At 44.3% G+C, this 16977-nt stretch overlaps 1 protein-coding gene across 4 annotated transcripts in view; it reads left to right on the top strand.

Annotated features, from left to right (window-relative positions):
• The first annotated feature begins 3455 nt into the window (after positions 1 to 3455).
• NDP (NDP, norrin cystine knot growth factor) overlaps positions 3456 to 16977 on the top strand; it is a 19724-nt gene continuing 6202 nt past the window's right edge. Inside the window, exons 1-3 of one of the 4 annotated variants that reach the window (XM_017733426.1) lie at positions 3456 to 3869; positions 14060 to 14120; positions 14782 to 15136. In XM_017733426.1, the coding sequence (XP_017588915.1) occupies positions 14918 to 15136 (219 nt within the window). In that variant the 5' untranslated portion in view covers positions 3456 to 3869; positions 14060 to 14120; positions 14782 to 14917. Of the gene's footprint in view, positions 3870 to 4632; positions 4942 to 14059; positions 14121 to 14781; positions 15137 to 16977 lie in introns of those variants that run through there. The other 3 variants (XM_017733427.1, XM_017733424.1, XM_017733425.1) reach the window with 3 other exon arrangements.

Here is a 16977-nt window from a genome sequence, read left to right on the forward strand (position 1 = left end):
CATTCCTGCGCATCCCACTCCCTCTAACTGCTTGCAGCAAAAGGGTGCAATGTTTATGTCTGTGTGTGAGTATGTATCTACATTTAAAGGTTGTCCTTGCATTTGTACTCCTTTTCGGGTCATTGCAGACACAACCAGCACAGATACTAAGCAATGCCTGTTCTGACAGCATGTTCGATGATTTGGAGGTCTGTTACCTGCTGTCTCAGAATGTAAAAATTGCCTGGGGGAGACTAGAGAGTGGCAGCACTGGGAAATCCCTAAGATGAAAATGAAACATTGAGTTTTCTGCATGAGTGTTGTAACCACTAGATTTTGCTTAGCAGGCTGTAGCTTCCTGGGAGCTCAGCGAGATTTCTTAGGGCAACGCGACCCGGTCACATCCTGTAGTCCATCTCAGACGATCCCACAATCTTGCACTGGCAGCTAGCAGCGTTACAACCAGTGATGATGAAGGAGGTGAGAAGGGGCTCCCATGAGGGCTTGAGAGGACTTTATTCACATCTTGTCCCCGCAATCCCCAGAGGCAGAGAGACCTCGTGATTCGAGCACAGGGGGGTTTTGTCAGGGACCCAGGGGCATTCCCTGGGCGGGGTTGGGGCATGGGAACCAATGGGGAGAGCCCGAGGGAGTGGCCAGGCTTAGGGCAGGGAACAGTGGGAGAACCATGTGAAATAGGAAAAGCAATGGGTTAAGAGCTCGCCACACGAGTCTGAATGCATTTCACAAGACATGCATGATGGAAAGGCGAAATCCTCGTCCTTTGAAGAAGGAACATGGAGATTGATGATGCCAACAGAGCAAACATTTGGGTCCCCCTGAACTGCAGGTAATGGTTCCAATGCTATTCTGAGGACAAACACGAGTCTAGTAGGTCATATGGTGATGGTGGAATAAGGAATAGGGTTGCAGATCTTCACTGCATTTTATGGGGATTGAACTAGGGAGGTTGGTAGAACTCCATGCAGGAGTGGATCTCCATCTCTTCAAAATTACATCCCGAGACTTCAAGGAGGGATTTATGTCACCTGATTTCTCTATTAAAAAAAATATACATGTTTAGTTCAACTGAGTCAGCAGAATATCTGTGGTTGTTCACAGAGAGAAAAATTGCTATTGATGCCAATCTGAATTGGGCCTGTACTGAAAGTAATTTGGAATGGAAACTCTACATTTGCTGCTGGAAGAGCCTAAACTTAGTTTCCAGGCAAGTACTTGTAAGTGAGATAAACTTCTTTTGAAGGGAACTCAGGTCAGAACTGATGGCAGAAGAACACCTTAGATTTCTGTAAATATTATCTTGTATCTGGGGTCATCTCAGATGTCTAGTGGTCTTTGAAAACTGAGCTCCGAGCTCCTGTACTTTCTGCTTTTGTTTCTTCAACATGTCTGGTTTTATGGGTGGGATTAAGTCAGAGCGTTTGAGAGAGGCTAAAGATTTATGAACAGCTATGAAAAAGTTATGGGCCACAGTGTTCTTGAGGTGGGGGGAGGCTACATTAGATATTTCTACTTTTGTGCTTGTGATCATGTGCAAGTTCATTCAGAAGGCCACAAATGAGAGTGTCAGTTTATAAGTCACCAGGCTGTGCAGTCAATTAATTGCTGATTAACTTCCACTGGCTGCCAAACAGAGCCTGGAAGCTGAAGATAAAAATATTGAAAATCCCTTTTGCTGATTTTCCTGTACTAAGAATTTATGTTGTGGTAGCAAATTGCTGAGCACTACATCTCAAAAATACCACTGTTTGAGGAATTATTGATAATTGTTGAGTATGCTTAGCACCCAACAAAAAATTAATACAGATATTGTCACCTGCAGATGACACAATGATAAAAAACCTAAGCAGTGCCAGTAAAACAAACCTAATGCATCATTTTCATGGTGAGGACCATGAATAGGATATCCACTGTCTCCTGGAGGTTTTCATCCAGGAGCTACTTTGTCTTGCACGTGATAGGTTCTTGGTGCAAGGAAATGGAGTATGTAAATCACTTTCTTGCCAGTGGAAAAAGACAGACAACACAGCAGTACAATGACCAAAGGGCCAATAGCCTTCATTTTAAAGGAGGGTGTTGGCTAAATTAAAAAAGATTGCTGTGTGTGATCTCTCTGTTTAAAGTGAGTGCAGTGCCAGAGCAGCAGTCTCAGTCTGTGGTTGCAGCAAGGTGAAACTGCTGCTGAGCTTTGCCACCACCCACCCTGGGTGACCACGGTGGCATCTGTGAGCAAACAGAGAGCTGGGACACACTTGGTCAGGGAGAGAAACACAAGGTTGACATAAGGGGAAAAACAATGTAAACACTGAATATGAAGGGAAAAATATGCAGCAAAACTCACATCCTAAGAATTTCAGTCCTAAGTGGGTCGTTTGTTTATCCCACCAGTCAAACCTGGCTGTGCAGCAAAGCAAGCCAAAGAAAGTCTCCTTTATTGTTTCCATGATGCTTACTCATCTAAAAGCCATTCCCCTTTTAAAATATTCTATTTTTAAGGCATAATTCCCACCTGTTCTTTGATCTTATACCACATAAGACATTTAGCTAATAACATCATCCATCAAATACCAACTTTCCTTTAGAGTTCAAACACAATCGACACAGAACCCTGTCCATCTGCTGGCCAGTGCCTCTGAACAGATCCATCTTGTGAATGGCCAGCTATGTTGCCTATTTTTTAATTAACCAGCTTAGGTCTGTGCTTCCCATAATCCTGCAGGATGACTAGGAGGCATTCCACAGGGAAGTGAAACACCCTCCTCTGCAGAGAAGAGAGTTCGGTGCATCCAGAGCTGTGATGTGCTTGTTGCAAGTGGGGTTTTCCAGTGGATGGAGCCTGCCTTCAGCCCCTCAGGGAATTTTTTTTTTTTTTGGCATAAAATCACAACATTTTATAAAAGATTTTAAGGATAACTACTTTCAAACTTGGCATTCTTCAGACAAAGGTGTGTAAAGTAGAAAGACAATGCTTTCTTCTCTGACCAAACTTCTGAGTTTATTTGACAGAAACTTCAGAATTTCAGGACAGGTTGTCTGAAGCAGGGAAATTGCAGATTTGCAGACATATAGTTATACAGAAAATGCTCACCTGCTTACCCAACTGGAGAGGCAGGGAATGTCAGATGACTCAGCCGACCAATTGTAGTCAAGCAGCACAGCTTGAATTGAGGATACCTGAGATCAATCACAGTTAAAAAAGCCTAAGAAAAACTGGTCAGAAAAAAAAAGGAGATTAATGAGTAATCCAGGGAGCAGGTAGCTTTTCTGTGGGTATTTTCCGAGTGCAAACAGTTATCAAATTCTTTAAATCATTACTGTAATATTCTTTACTTAGCTCCATTATCTTGCTTCTCAGTGGTTTGCTTTATCTTGCACATGGTGCATTTGTTCAGGAAGGAATTTGATTCAGGATTTATATTCCACTGCCTTACACATGGCACGGCGTCCTTATCTCCAGATCTGAAACAATAACAGCAATCAAAAAAGCGCCTACATTTCCTTCTATTTCCTGGCTTGCCAATAATAAGAAGTCCCTGCAGAGGGGAGCTTGGCTGGTGGTGTTTTGTGATTTCTCAGATAACAAGAGCTTCACATTTCTGTGGAATTCCCATTTGCCAGCGAGCTGCTGCTGCTGCTGCTGCCCTGATTGATATATGACTGCAATGGCACTTTTCCATTTGACATGCCTCCTCTCTCCCTCACTCTCCCTCTCTCTCTTAAACAACAGCCCTAACTTTTGTGTGTTGCAAATATAAAAGGCAAGCCATGTGACAGAGGGACAGAAGAACAAAAGCATTTGGAAGTAACAGGACCTCTTCTTAGCTCTACAAAGAGTTCGAGGAAAGGAAGGACTGGTGCATTTTCCAGAGGTAAGCATGCAAATAAGAGATTCCTACAGATTTTGAGTGTTATGTGGACTTAAGATGAGTGCTTAATCTCTTTATCTGACAAAGATATGTTCTCCTTGTACTGTTTTTTAAATTAAACTGTGCTTAAATTGAATCAACACAGCTCTAGTCCCTGTGTCTCCTTATCATTGTGTCCTTATCTCCTGTCTGAAGGTTGCCTGTATGTGGTCAAATAGGTAGCCCAGGGTGCTTTTGAGCACCTTGGTTAAACACCTACTCTTGTGAGCACGCTGAGCTCCAGTCTGCAGCTCTGTGCTGGTCCTAGCTGTGTGGCTCTGGAGTGAATGGACATGCTGGACTCTGCCCTGAATTCACCGAGAGAGCGCTCATATCGGCAGCACCCTCTTTGTCCCACTACGATAGGGCTCTATGAGCACCGGCAAGCCTGCTACTTTAAAGTTTGGCTGTTTACTTTTATCACAACTTACGCCTGCTGTTCCCTTGCCAGTCATCTGCTGGAATGCTCAGAATAATTTGAAACACCAGTTTCTAATGTTTATTTAAAAAAAAAAAAGCAATATTTATTTCTAGCTTTGTGTCTCACGCTTCGCGGGAGCACTCATAATTCGCACACTATTATTCATCCAAACTTCCGCCAGGCTTTCCAATGGACCGGACAGCACTGGTTGTGGATTAGGACAGATTTAGCATACACTCTTTATTGGCTGTGAGCTGCGAGGAAAGCCCCGGTGCTTTGCTGTAGCGCCCGGGGTATATTTGGTAGGTGGCCGGCGTGACACGCAGCGCGGCGTGGCTGTGCCGCCCGGAGCGAACACGGGAGGATGCTGACCCCAGACCGCCCGCTGAAGGAGAGGGAGGCTCTCCTCCGTTCCCGGCAGATCGTTTCCCTGTGTGTCAGCGCCAGAGGCACGAGCATGACTGTTCTCTGTTTCTGTGGGACGAAAGAAGAATTTCCCTGCGGTGAGCCCGGTGGCCAAGTGTCAGTGTAGTGTCACAGCGAGGCTCGGGAGCGGACACTGCCCCGAGAGAGCGCGGCTGAGGAGGAGAGCCCCGGCTCCCTGCGGGGACTCAGGTGAGTGAATTCATCCTACGAAAGTTCGATTGAATGGGTCCAGCAGCAAAGAACAGGGTAACAAAGAGGACCAGTCTCAGCACGGGGTTAGCTACTGCTGCAGTGTCACACAAAGTGTGTGCTGAGGGGGGCAATTTTCTTGTGACAAATCTGAATTTGCAAGATGTGTGTGTGTCTGTGTGAGCACTGACTCTTGTGGCACTGCCAGGCAGATTTCCTACCCTACACTGCAGTTCATTGAAATTTCTCTTATAGCCTCCCCATAACACATCTTGTTTGTTTCTGCCTGGGAGAGATGGCATGGCAAGTAACTTCTTAAGGTTTCTGCAGATCTTTAGAGACGAAAAATATGTTTCCTATATGCTACATGTTACTTACAGGTCCTAAAGCTTTGTAACAGTGGCTGAGAGGTGGGAACTCTGCCTGTTGAAAAAGGACTGGCAAAAGGTTTTCTAAAACCAGAATTAGGACAAACTCACTTGAAGGCAAATGATTATTTAAAACCAGCAGTGGGGAAAAACTCACTTCAAATCAGTACTTTATTGCAAAGTTATTTTCTAATAGAAGCAGCCCAGCTGCCTGGTGGGGTCAGTAAATGTGGCTGTAATAATCATGGTGCTATTATTTGTCCCTCCTCAAAAGAATATAATAGCTACATTTGGGACATTTACCTTTTATTTTTTCCCCCTTCCTTCTAAATTACTAATGATGCTCACTTTTTTTCATGCTGTGGGACCTTACTCATATATGTGAGTAGTTATACACATGAATAATTTCCTGGACCTAAACAGAACTCTTTGGTGAGTAATTACTTACCAGCTTGAATCAGGGGTTCCCAATGTGACTTATATATACATTGATATGCCCTTGCTGCTAATGAAATCTTATTTTGTATTATAAAACAATGCTTTAAGACTTTCCGGTTAAAAACAACTGTGGAAGGAATAGGTATTTCAAGCTAACAAAATAAAATGCAATTTGATTTAGGGACAGGGTATAATTAGGGGCTGCTGATGATTAGTTACAGGCTCATTTCTCTACCTGAAGGTGTCCCATGTAGGTTTCCTGGGTCTGTGCAGTCAGATTAATGCATGCTGAAGACTGGCCTTTGCAGAGCAGGATATTTGTTATGGACAGTCTTGTGTAGAGTTTGCAGTAGCAGTACCCCAGGTAGCTCCTTAGGCATGGCTGTTTCCCACAAAAGCCATCTGCCCCACTGGAACTGTCCCTTATGCACCTTTGAGGTTTGTGACAGCATTTTCATGTTCTTGGCTTCTTGCCTTGCCAGGACTGCAGTCTCTCTTGCCCAGGTGGGAGGGAAATAAGCCACCTCCTTGGCAGCTCACACTGATGCCTGCTGTGACTTATTTGACAGGGAGTCCTCCTGCGGTTGGCTTCATTCCCCATTTCTCCTGGGGCTGACTTTGTTCCCTTCCTGGCTTGTCTGCTCTCAGATGCACTAGGAAGTGCTCAAGGTTGTCCTTGGAACTTGAAGAGAATTGACTATCTGTGGTGAAAGCTTGCATGAAAACACTGAGACAGTCATTTTTGCAACTTGTCTGGTGGATTATTTGTTTAACCAAAGGAAAACAAAATTCTCTGCACCCCCCCAATGATTACTGTAATTACAATTATAAATATTTGATAGTTGTATTACAAGTATTACAAATTCCTCTGTCTCTAATGTCCTTCTGAGTATGAGGAGGGAATTGTCCCTGTGAGTTTTAGAAAAGTTTTGCTACATGAGACTGTGCCACAGCCCCCTGTTATTTGAGCAATCCACCTCTTGGAGCATGGCTGGAAGAGGCCACATCAAAGAAAGTCACAGACCCTGTGGCTGCAGCTATGGGGTAACTTGCTGGGGCAAAGGATTTTCCCTAACCCCATCCACTGAACTCTCAGAGACCTGAGGGTTTATAACCCTTCCAAAAACTCTTTAGAAATTAAACCCTAGTGGCTGTAACCCCCCCATACACAACAGGTCCTTTTGCTGTGCCCAGCTAAACTCTTGCCCTCTGCGATATCTTGTTCCACCGGATCATTGTTGGTTGTGTAAACACGTGTTTCTTTTCATCAGTGTTAGGTGTTCTGCCTCTCAGCTCCCCTGCCCTTCTCCATGTCCTGATATCTTGGGATGGGGTGAACAGCCATGTCCAGATCACCTCTTTTTCTGCTGCCTGACTTCACACTTGACGGTCCTTTTGCTGAAACTGAACTCAGTGGCAGGAGAAAGGTTTAGTTGGGTCAGGTTAGCTCAGGTGCCCCAGCCAAGAGCACCCCACTTTGACCACACTTCTGTGCATGCATATGAAGAGATGTTGCAGTCTCTGCTGGCTGTGATCAGCTGTTATTTCCTTTTTATATGTGTCAGTGTGGAACATATTAAAATTTCTCAGTAGTGGTATGTTAGGAATCCCTCTGATGCCCCACCTCTAACTTAGCAGAACAATAAAAGCAAGGTTGTAGTAAGCCATTGAGCAGCTGGTCGTCTATATATTCCTCCTTTTCTCACATAATCTAATTCAGACTATTATCCGGGTAGCAGTGGCACTACCACTTCCAGACACCATCAGTCCTTGTCCTGTTTGCTGGAATTTCATTGTGTGGCATCAAGATCCCTTCTACTACAGGAGAGTGTAGCCTCTCTTCTGGTGTGAGAGTAGGGGGCTGCTGGTGCCATGGAGACACTGGTCCCAGGAATTCCTCCTCCCCATTACTATTTTTCAGCTTCTCTTTGTTATTTTTCTAGTTGCATCAATCATTGTTACCGCTCTCACTTGTCACATTTTCGTGCTTGTTATTACTGAGCTGCAGACTGTGTCGGGCTGAGGCAGCACAGGTTATGTTGCCCTTTAAGACATGTGGGTTGAGGATCTGAGTTAATGCCTCAGCTCTGGTTTGGCAAAGGTTAAGCATACCATGGCAGTGACAATCACATTGCTGTCATAGCAGCACGGCTGAAAGGGAGTGGGACCTAGGGGAACGCTGCTCCGCTTGTTAGAAGACATAGAATTGTTACCATGGGCCAAATATTTAGGTTCCCTAATTATCAGAGGATAAGGTATATGGATGGTGGTCTGAATGTTGCCTGTGTATAAAAGAGGAAAGGATTTTGCCCCTGGGGTCAGAAGAGAGGGAACATCCCCTTCAATCATGTGCTGTCTCCGGCATGCATAACACTCTCTGCTGGTCCTAGCAGCAGGGATGTGTTTGCTTAGTGTTAAAGAATAGAAAGACCCATTCCTACTCCTGCATCTGTTGATAACTACAGGCCTTTGAGTTCTCTGGAAAATATGCAAAAGACAGGGAACAAAAACTGCCCACCTGCTTGTAACACACTCCAACAGGTAGAGGACACATGCCTGAATGCCCTAGACCTCTCAGCAACTTGTAATTTGGCCAAGAGTAATTTTGCCTCATGTTGGGTCATAAGACTGAAGTAGAGGTAATTACTGAAGCAAATCCTATAGCTAATGCTTGGCTGGGAACATTTGCACTGTAGCCAGCAGCCACCCTTCCTGCTTTGCCTCCTGAGAGGGATGGGCAGCCCTCGACTGCTCAGCTCTGCACCTGGTGCTTCACCGAGGAGTAATCCCATCCAGCACCCTCTGGATGGATGACCAAGTGGAAAATTGTATTCCTCTGCTGTCTGAGACTCAAGACCATGACTACTCTGATATTCAGTGAGACATACAAGAATAAAAAAAGAATCCAAGGCTGGCATCACCTTGCTATTAAATGGCTCTACTCCCTCATTAGAGAGATATCCCATGCATGCCCCTAATCAATCTATTTAAAGCTCCCTGGAAGCAGGAAAAGGAAAGAATAAAAATACAAGCACTCTTTTGTCCCCCAGCAGTTATTCTGTGCGAGTGTATTAAACCCTTTTCTCCGTGTTGGCCTGTGCCTGTCTGCTGGCGGGATGCCAGCCTGCAGAACCCACTGGAGTTTGTTATTTCAACCACCGAGCAGGAAGGCACCTCCTGCTCCCCCTCTCCTACTACCTGAAGGGCTGGAAATATTCTTGGGAACTTCAAAAGCAGAGGGAAGTTCAGACAGCTCAAGTGCCATTCAGCTGGATTTGTTCCACCTCACGCACCAGGTCGCCACGGCAGGAACAATTTTGGGGCCTTAAATAAGCCCGGGGAATCAGTCCTGTTTATGCTCATCCCATGAGTGCTGAGGCTCCCAGGGTGCTTCCATTATGTTTGCTGCAATTGCTGTGTTGCTTCTTATGCTTCAAATGCCATGGTCTTCCTATGTTTTCTTTTTCAGTCTGCTTACAGTCACAGGTATTCCTCTCCTGAAATATTAAAAAACTTAAGGCAGTCTCACAGCAAAAAATGGTTTGCAGGAGTTTCTCTCATTTACCGTATTGGTAAACAGTGGGTTTGCCATTTCTGACTGCTCAGAGGCAGCATCTCTTTTATCTTCTCGGGTTTGGAGGGACGATGCCTGCAGTCACTGGCAGTCACACAGTAGGACAGCACAGCCTTCGTAGGACCAGAAGATGGGCTTCTCTACCATGGATTACCAGATGAAGAGGCCTAAATTTCCTTCTTTTGAGCCTGTTTTCCTTCTTACTGCCTTTTTCCTTCCTCTCTCCTCTTCCCCACCAGCTGCTGCCAGCTCTGGCCAGGGGTGTGTGTTGTTTGTGTACCCTCCTTGCTGGCACACAGTGCCCTGCTGTGTAATGGGTGGATGGAGCTCCTGTACCACGGATGAAGACATTCCCTTAGCATGGAAGGGGACAAGCTCCATCACAGCTGGATGTCAGTCAAGCAAACCCTCTTTAGCATAATGAGACCTTGGGGGAACATTCACTTATTTAGACCTGTAAGGGTCTCACTCAAAATATTTGGTTTGGTAGTTGCCCTGCCTCAGGATGGGAAGAAACCTGTTCAAATGCTGTGTGGAGGCATTTCTCAAACAACTGGGGTTGCTTGTGTTCACCTGCTGCTGCCTGGCTGCCACATGGCCACACAGTGGCTCTGTCAGGTGTTTTGACAGGCAGCTGCAGAGTGGAGTGAGGATTTTTGACAGCATATACAGGAGGCCAGCTCCTTCACTGCTGTAAAAGAAATGGCCACAGTAAAACAGCTAGATAAGAAGATGATTGCATTTATTTACAGAGCTAAAAGATACACTGGAACTGACAAAGACTCTGAGGTGGTTCTACAGAAAGCAGGCTCAGACACAGCATCTCATCTCAGGTTGTCTCTCCTACTTGATGAACTGTCCTCTGGAATGGCTCAGATTGTCACTGGTGCAATTCAGTCCCACAGCTCCCAGTGCTTCCCAAGCTGTTCCCAGGCATGGTGTGGATGGCTGCGTGGTCTGGAAGCCACCTGAGTGCTGTGGATGCCAAAGGATCTTTGGGAACAGACCGTGCTGCCCTTGTCATGGCGGTGGAGAATTTCACCCTGTGGAACAAACCCTGGTGGAGCCTGACTGAATGATTTGCCCATCACAGTTGTTTCCACTCCAATCCAGATCTTGGAGAGTGAAGCCCCCAAATCTTTATCTTCCTGGAAAATCTAAACTTTTCCAAATTTGATAAAGTTCTTCAGAAATCCATTTTGGTCTCATGAAGAACTTTGTGGCTTTTTTTTTTTTTTGTTAGAACAGCAACAGTGAATTTACACATATGTCCATATATATACACATACATGGTTAGTGACACTTTTTTAGGTCTGGAGTTTGGAGAAACTGAGCAGTCTTGCAACTCTTCTGTTTACATAAAATTCAGAATGAGGGAGCCACATGGTAGGATCCAAGTAATTGTGTTTACTAAATATGCACAGCATGCAAGGCCAGGCTTAAGTTATGTACACACACCACTACTTTAACGGGATTTTGGCAGCCTCCAAAACATAAAAAGCATTGAGTGACCTAAACTGTGCCCTCATCTTCAAGCAGGAGTCTCAAACACAGAAAATGCACAGCAAATGAAGGCCAAGCTGAGCATACGTGCATGGCTAACACAGGGGGCTCAGGGAACAACTAACTAGAAGTACACCATAAATGAGCTTGTCCACTGCTCCCTTCCTACCTTCCAGGGTAAAAGCTGAGCAGATCCAATAGACCTTTGGAGAACTGCTCAGCTCCTTATTTTTTCCAAGATACATAGCAAAAAGGGAATTTCTGTTTATGTTCTCACAAAGTGACTGGCTAAATCATTCCAGATGATGGAATGTTCTTCTGTCCTTAAAGCAAAACAAAACTTTAATCTTCACCACTCTCTAAATGATATTAAAACTATGATAAGAAATCTCCATTATTCAGAAAGCGGTCAATAAGAACGTGGAGTTGGAAAACCAACCCCACCTCTGCCCATATGTCCACATGTAGAACAGTCTTAGACTGTATGTTAATATAGTTTTTCTTTGGGATGTCTTCTATTTTTCCCTGAAGTTTTTAGGTTAACAGCTGTAGCAGTTTTAGGTAACAGCTGTAACAAGTTTTAGTATGTTATGTCTGTATGAAATCCTGAAAGTTAGTTACATGGAAAGGGCACTAAGCCTGTAGCTAACAAAACCTCCTATATCTCAGTGAATTCTGAAAAACGTGAACTAGTGATTTTCATCCACTGTTAGGCCATATATTTCTGTAGCAAATTTTCAGCCTGAGGATATGAAGTCACCTTTGCATTTTTTTCTTCACAGGATGCCATAAAGAGGGAGGGTTTAGGCTTCCTTTTTGTTAGCTTGGCAGGTGAGCTGTCTACCACAGATTTTACGTGAAAAGAAAGTGAGGAAAAGCCAGATGAAGTAGAATAACAAAATTTCTCTGTGGAATTGTTGATTTTAATAAAAAAGCGTGAATGAAATGAAACAAAATGTCATTGTAATGATGATTGATGATCACAATTGTATTTGCTTCTGTTTTTTGGACAGAAGTATAGACTGGAAACTACTTATGCCAATCCTGACAGCATGTGCTATAATTATATAATTATTTTTAATTTCAGACAGCATTTCAAAAGGAATGGAATTTTTAACTTAAAAAAAAATAGAATGCTAAGTTCAAGTGAAATGCCATTGCACAACAACAGCTGGAAATGGAAAATGTCACGGCAACATACCTCATCATGGTGATGTACCTAAGTGAAAATATTTTGACTTTTTTCTTACAGAATTAAAAATCTACACCCTAACTTCTATGTGTTTAAATGTCCCTCTAAGACTTTTTCTGCCATATATATTATATATCATATATGTGCTTGAAAAACGTTGGTGCACACTTCCCATAGGTGTGTCAGGAGATACACCTACACATTTTGCCAGTGTGTCTGCAAAGAACAGTAACCAGCTATTTCACAGGAGATGGATCACATTCACAGTGGTTTTCTCTCTTTTTTCTTATAAATATGTGATACTTTTTACTTCTTTCAAAGTATTGTTACCAAAGCCTGCTACATTTCTTTGTTAGTAGAGTGTCAGGGCAATTTTTAAAGACTGTGGAAGTGTTAATACTTTTTGTACTGTGCTTATCCTGAAGAAGGTACAGCCATATTCCTTTTCTCACACTTTTCCCTGTGTCTTTCCAGCTTTCTCAGAGTGTTTTCATGAGGCAGACTCTGTGTCATCCAATTATTTCCTGAAGAAAACTAAGGAGATAAGCCTTTGAAAACTGAGCCAGGACTTCAGATTTCTCTCACTGTATTAAATCATACTGATCAAAACCAGGGAAAGATATAGAAGCACAGAATTAACAGTGGGACAGAGAGAATGGGAAATGGGGATCCCTGGGTGTAATATCACATGAAATGAGACCGTCTAATATCAAGTAAATTTATTTGGACGGAGAGGGAATTACTGGGTGTGTAATAATGATAAACTATGTTGGAGGGAGACCTTGCCAAGCAGCATGTTTTGGTCAGCCTCTTTATAAAAAAGAATAGGAATGTAGGTAAAAGGTTAAACATGGAGAAAAAAATAGTGCATCCCTCCTCCTGTTAGCTAATCCTTGGGCATCATCTGCATGAACTGGAGTAGCAGAGTTCACTTCAGGGAGGGAGTCTGTCCCTGCTCCCATGACCGAGAGATTTCTCTCCTATGCTGCTAAAATGTTTGGAGGGATATTTATTGACATGAATGAGGCTGTGCATAAATATATCTGAGATCCTAAGTGTTTAATGTTGTTTGTTTAAGTTCTCTATATTGCAAAAGCATATGTTTTTTATGCATAAATTGCAAAGTATGTTTTTAATACCCCATTTGCTGAGGAAAATATACCAGGTCATATGTCAGACTCTGGGAAAAAAATATATTGTCATTTAAATCCACAGTCACATAATTTTTCCTCTCCTACTTAAGCACATGGATAATAGCCTGAAGCAAGAACAACAACAATGTCTAATACACAGAGCATCTTTGTCTCTCTAACACACAGAGCATCCCTAATAACATTTCTTCCCAGCATGAGACTTCGGATGTCACTTCAGCACCATCCCAACTTGGATGAACTCTGGAAGTGTTTGTCGCTGCTAGGCACTCCTCTCACAGAAGTGCTGGAGGAGGCTACAAAGCAGAACACAAATCATCAAGCACTCTGGTGGGGAGGCTGTTTGGGAGATGAGTATCAGTCGGTTTAGAGGACTGCCAGCAAACCAGAAAACAGTTTTGAAAGAGGCTTGTATAAGGCAATAAAGGCACACATCCGCTCTTTAAATACTCAAGAGGCTCTGCCGGAGCATTTCTTTGTGAGCAGGGAACTGTTTTATCCTAAGTTTTTTCAGAAAATCTTTGCACTTTTAACTGGACTGATGAGTATCCTTTGACTATCCTTCATCGGGCTGTGTTTAGATGGATAATTCACAGCTCTTTCAAGTTATATCTGTTTGTAGTAAAAGCGAAATTAATCACCCAGTTGGGACTAAGGGCTTTGTGAGAAGGATCAAGGGACTGTGAAGAAGCAGCTGAGGGAGATATTCTCCTTCCCCTGCTGGCACAAAGCTCTGGGCAGCGTTTCAAGGGCTGTCCTTTGCCTTTTCCCTAGGGAATCTTCTGATCTCCAATATGAACCAGAAACCCAGATGCCTGGGTAGATAGCCATATGTCTCCACCTAAACAAACTTATTCCTTGGATATTATGGAATAATAAATTTATTTTTCAGGTGCTGCTCTTTAATTAGTGGGGAAGAGGCTGACACTGAGCAAGTGCTGCCTGACAAGTAGGTAAGTAAAGCCTGTCCATGTGTGTGCATGGGAGTTTGGTACTCAGAGGGCAGGGCAGCCAGAGGCCCAGGTATTTCCTCATGCAGTGCAGGTTGGTGCTCAGCAAGTTCTCTGGGAGTCCACTTTCTTCATGCCTGGGCTTGGACCTTCAGCATCCCTCCATCCTGTTCCTTGTCCCTGCAGCACACCAGAGACAGGCAGCCTCTAGAGCCACAGCTCAGCCTGCCTCCAGCCTTTCCATGTGCTATCTAGGCCAGAAATTCCCATCTGTAACATGGAAGGCAGCCAAGCTTTGCCCCTCTTTGGCACTTTGAGTGGATACAGAGTCCTTTCGAATTGCAGAAATTTCTGATGTATTACTAATCACCAGTTTTGAGGGGAACACATTAGGGTCATCACCAAGTGGAAAAGAATGGCACTGCACCACTTGCGATGCTAAAAGTCAAAAGGTTCTCCCTGAAATGATAGAACAGTGCTAAAAGTAACAAGGCCTTGACATCTCCTTCCTTAATGCCATATTCCCTACCTACTCTGGGAATGATGCTCACTCAGAGCATGTATTTTGGCTAGGAAAGGTCCTGAGTGTCTTAATATTATTTATATCTATTTTCTCCAGAGGTCTTTTTGCTCAGGATTGTGATTTACGTTGCTTTTATTCCAGCTGGGCAGGAGTTTCTTTGATGGATTACAATTTCGGCAGACTCCAACCTGAGAAGAAGAATGACAGCTCAGACACTTAAACCAGACTTCTCACCATCCTGGAAAGGAACTGGCTTCCAGAATTTGGTGGGTTTTTAATGCTCTACCTCCCTCTGCTGTTACCAGCGAGAAGTTCCTCGACAATGGGAAATCATGTACTCGCGGCTTCGATTTCCATGCTCTCGCTGCTGGTGATGATGGGAGACACGGACAGTAAAACAGACGGCTCCTTCCTGATCGACTCCGACCCCAGCCGCTGTATGAGGCACCACTACGTCGACTCCATCAGCCACCCTCTCTACAAGTGCAGCTCCAAGGTAAGGCCTCCCCTCACCTCCTCACAGCACAATGCTGCGAGGGAAGAGTTGTTCAAAAGAGCCATTCTGGGTGATTTTCTCTGCTTAAGTTCTTATCCACCAAAATCGAGCTGCAGGGGGATGCAGATGTGGAGACATCTTGTGTGTACATAAGAACTGGGACTGGAGATAAAGGCTCTTGACTCTCACCTTTTCAAAAGGAGAAATGCATGATGATGGTAAAATTTACATGCAGTAAATTAAAAGTTTCAAAGGACCCCATTTGGGATCTCAGCTGATGGTCCCAAGGAGATGGGCTAGTTTGGGAGTTTAGATCACCCCAGTCACCCATCCTTCAAGTGGGTGTTTAATCTGGAGCATGTAAATTCATAGCTACCATAAGTGAAGTACTGAGATAAAGAACCAAACTCTAAAATGGTAATTAAACAAGGTTGTGAAGAACATTGTTTATTTTCTCCCTGCCCACTCCCTTTTCGAAGCCTTTTTTTTCATGCAGAATGACACTTGGATGGTAACTGTAGGGCTTAGGAGTAGATAGAAATGCAAGATTGACTTTCCTTTGGGATTTCAAGCCTGAAAAGTTTTGTGTCAAAATGGTTTAGCAGCCTGTGCATGTAGCCTACAGACATTTATTTCATTATGTGGAGAAAAAGAATTGGGAGAAACAATGGGAAAATCCTTACTGGTCTCTTTTGTCTTGTCCTAATTTGTTCGGTCTGAGTTAATACAGTCTGTACATTCAGATGAGGGGGCCATCCCTCTGTCCCATGGGAAGCAGCTTTGCCTCAGGCGCTCACATCCCTGGATTAAGGAAAGGGAACAGCTGCCAGCACCAGTGCCTTTGCCAGCCCTGTGTTGGGTAAGAGAGTGATGGGAGGCCGGAGTGTGACAGGGTTTATGACAAGAGGGGTGCCTGCCTGATGACAAACCCCAGCAGCAGGGATCCTGGGAGCATTCATTTACAAGGAGAGAGGACTTACAGAGTTGAGATGGATGCAGCACTGGCTGCAGACACCCCCAGATGCCTTCGTGTGCAGAACAAGTTCCTTGCTTTCCATAATCAGTGCAGGGGTGAGGGAATGCCACAGGTAGCTGCAGGTCATAAAACCTAAAATAAAGCACAAAGAGAAGTGTCCACAGCAAGTAAGACCCACTCGGTGCTCTGTGCACCAGGACAGCTGCTGTGCACTGGGACAGCCGGGCTTGTCCTGTGCCTGCTCAACAGAGAGGAGCTGACAGCCTCAGAATTGCACACAGGGAGCCCTGCTCTGCTCTGGGCTGCCTTACACTGTTCTCTCAGCAGAGCTGTCTGCCTGGCTTTGCACAACCATGCCTGATTCACAGCAGTGGGAGCCCAGAGACTTTTGCCCTACTTCTTCTGAATCCAAACAGTAAAATCATACATTATTTGAGATTCAGGAGAGGCCTTTTGATTTGCCTGTAGCCTAGACTAGACTTTCTTACCATGTGGGAGACATCTGGCATTATCAGAGAGAACTGCAGAGGTGCATCTCTTTGTGCACTATTGATTTTGTCACAGTTGACTCCAGCGAGAGGCAAAGGTGACAAAATGTAGGTGTGTGGGTGGTGTGGATGACTTTTGCTTACTGGTATCTGTGTGCTACCAGTCCTCCCCTCTCTTCATGTTTCTGATCACCTGTTAGACCAGGGAAGGAAGGAGGAAGGGAGGAAGGGAGGGAGGGAGGGAGGAAGGAAGGAATTCGGAAGGAATTCGGAAGGAATTCGGAAGGAAGGAAGGAATTCGGAAGGAAGGAATTCGGAAGGAAGAAAGGAAGGAATTCGGAAGGAAGGAAGGAAGGAAGGAATTCGGAAGGAAGAAA

The sequence above is a fragment of the Corvus brachyrhynchos genome, unplaced genomic scaffold (assembly GCF_000691975.1).
Source record: "Corvus brachyrhynchos isolate BGI_N302 unplaced genomic scaffold, ASM69197v1 scaffold34, whole genome shotgun sequence".
Lineage (NCBI taxonomy): Eukaryota > Metazoa > Chordata > Aves > Passeriformes > Corvidae > Corvus > Corvus brachyrhynchos.